Consider the following 1,471-nt stretch of genomic DNA (forward strand, 5'->3'; position numbering starts at 1 on the left):
TGACTTGTCTTCAAATTACGATCATTTTACCTTCAAAGTTAAGTACTTTAACTTCAAAATAAGTGTAGAGTCTGAACATTTTTCACCATCTGCTCCATGCTTCTGCCATGGTCCAAGACCATCATCACTGGTCATTTGGATTACTGCATAACTTCCTAATAGAGCTCTATGCTTCCAACCTAGCACCTTACATCTGTTCTCAACAGAGCAGCCAGAACGATCCTTTTAAAAAGTAAGTCAGATTATGTCACTCTTCTGCACAGAATGTTCTAAAGGCCCTTCATTTAAGTCAAGTTCAAAGTCCTTCCCGTGGCCTATAAAACCCCACGTGGTCTGGCCCATGTTGTACTTTCCGCCTGACTTACTCTAATCTAACACATCTCTAACTTACTCTTACTCTAACACATCAGTATGAGCCTGGGGAGCCAAGGAAGAGTCTATGCACAGGGAAGAAACATGAACAAGGCTGTACCCCTGCTACTCATGGCAGTGGCAGTGCTTATGACAGTGTCTAGCGGGTGCTCAAAAAAGCATTTGTTGAATGAATTGAATAAATTAATAAACAATGTTTTCTCTCAAACAATACAATAAGAATTTACAGGTGCATTTGGTAGATTATAAACAAGACTGAATGAAGTGCCCTTTTCTGTGGTAGAGTCTCAGTGCTTGCCTGATGCCCCTGGCAGGTACACTGAGCCATGTGGCAGGGTCCTGGACAATGAGATATGGGAAAACTTAAGGAAATCCCCTTCTACTCCCAACCCATAAAAACATCTTATAACCTGCAGTGCAGAACCTAAAAGGATACATATTCCACATGATATACCTACCAGATGGAGAAGGGCTGCCCAGCTAGCTTCAGACTTTGGATATTTAAGAAATAATCCTTTACTGCATTAATTCACTGAGATTTGGAGTTGCTGTCACAGCACAATCTGGCTAAATAGACCTTTAGATCCATTTGCTACCTGCCACTTCAACAATCCATTTAAAATATGTCCAGTTTGTGTGACTCTCCTATTTATAGGTCTTGACTGGCTCTTCATTCACTCATGAGATTAAGTCCAAATTCTCTGCCATTATCCAAAGTCCGTATGAGGTTTAAAGCCCTGACTATCCCTTTTTACTTCAACATGATCTCCACCTTACAGTCCATGCTTCAGCATGCTAAACTCCATGATGACTTTGCCTGCATTATCTTCACCTGCCTGGCGTGTTCTTCATTTCCCCAAGCCCCCCTCCTCATGGCTAACTCCAGCTCAGCTGACCTTCAGAAATCCTTTATAACCTCTTCTAGCTGGATTAGGTGTTTCCGTTCCCTGTTCTCATAACCTCTTGTCATGACACCACCAGTATAGTTATTAGGCCAAATTTATCAGGCACGTAATATGACATCAGTTTGGCCTGTCTTCCCCACTAGGCTGTGAATTTCATCTTAGTATCCCTAGTGCCCTGTGGTGCACCTGACTCA

The 1,471-nt window shown here is 42.2% G+C and overlaps 1 protein-coding gene across 1 annotated transcript in view; it reads left to right on the plus strand.

The window, feature by feature from the left end:
- The window catches only part of UNC13C (unc-13 homolog C (C. elegans)), a 656,589-nt gene that overhangs the window by 330,974 nt on the left and 324,144 nt on the right, over nt 1–1,471 (plus strand). The window contains 1 exon segment of the mRNA XM_012658024.1: nt 290–309. Within this exon segment, the coding sequence (XP_012513478.1) occupies nt 290–309 (20 nt within the window).

Source organism: Propithecus coquereli, unplaced genomic scaffold (genome assembly GCF_000956105.1).
Source record: "Propithecus coquereli isolate 6110/MARCELLA unplaced genomic scaffold, Pcoq_1.0 Scaffold57, whole genome shotgun sequence".
NCBI classification, from domain to species: Eukaryota; Metazoa; Chordata; class Mammalia; order Primates; family Indriidae; genus Propithecus; species Propithecus coquereli.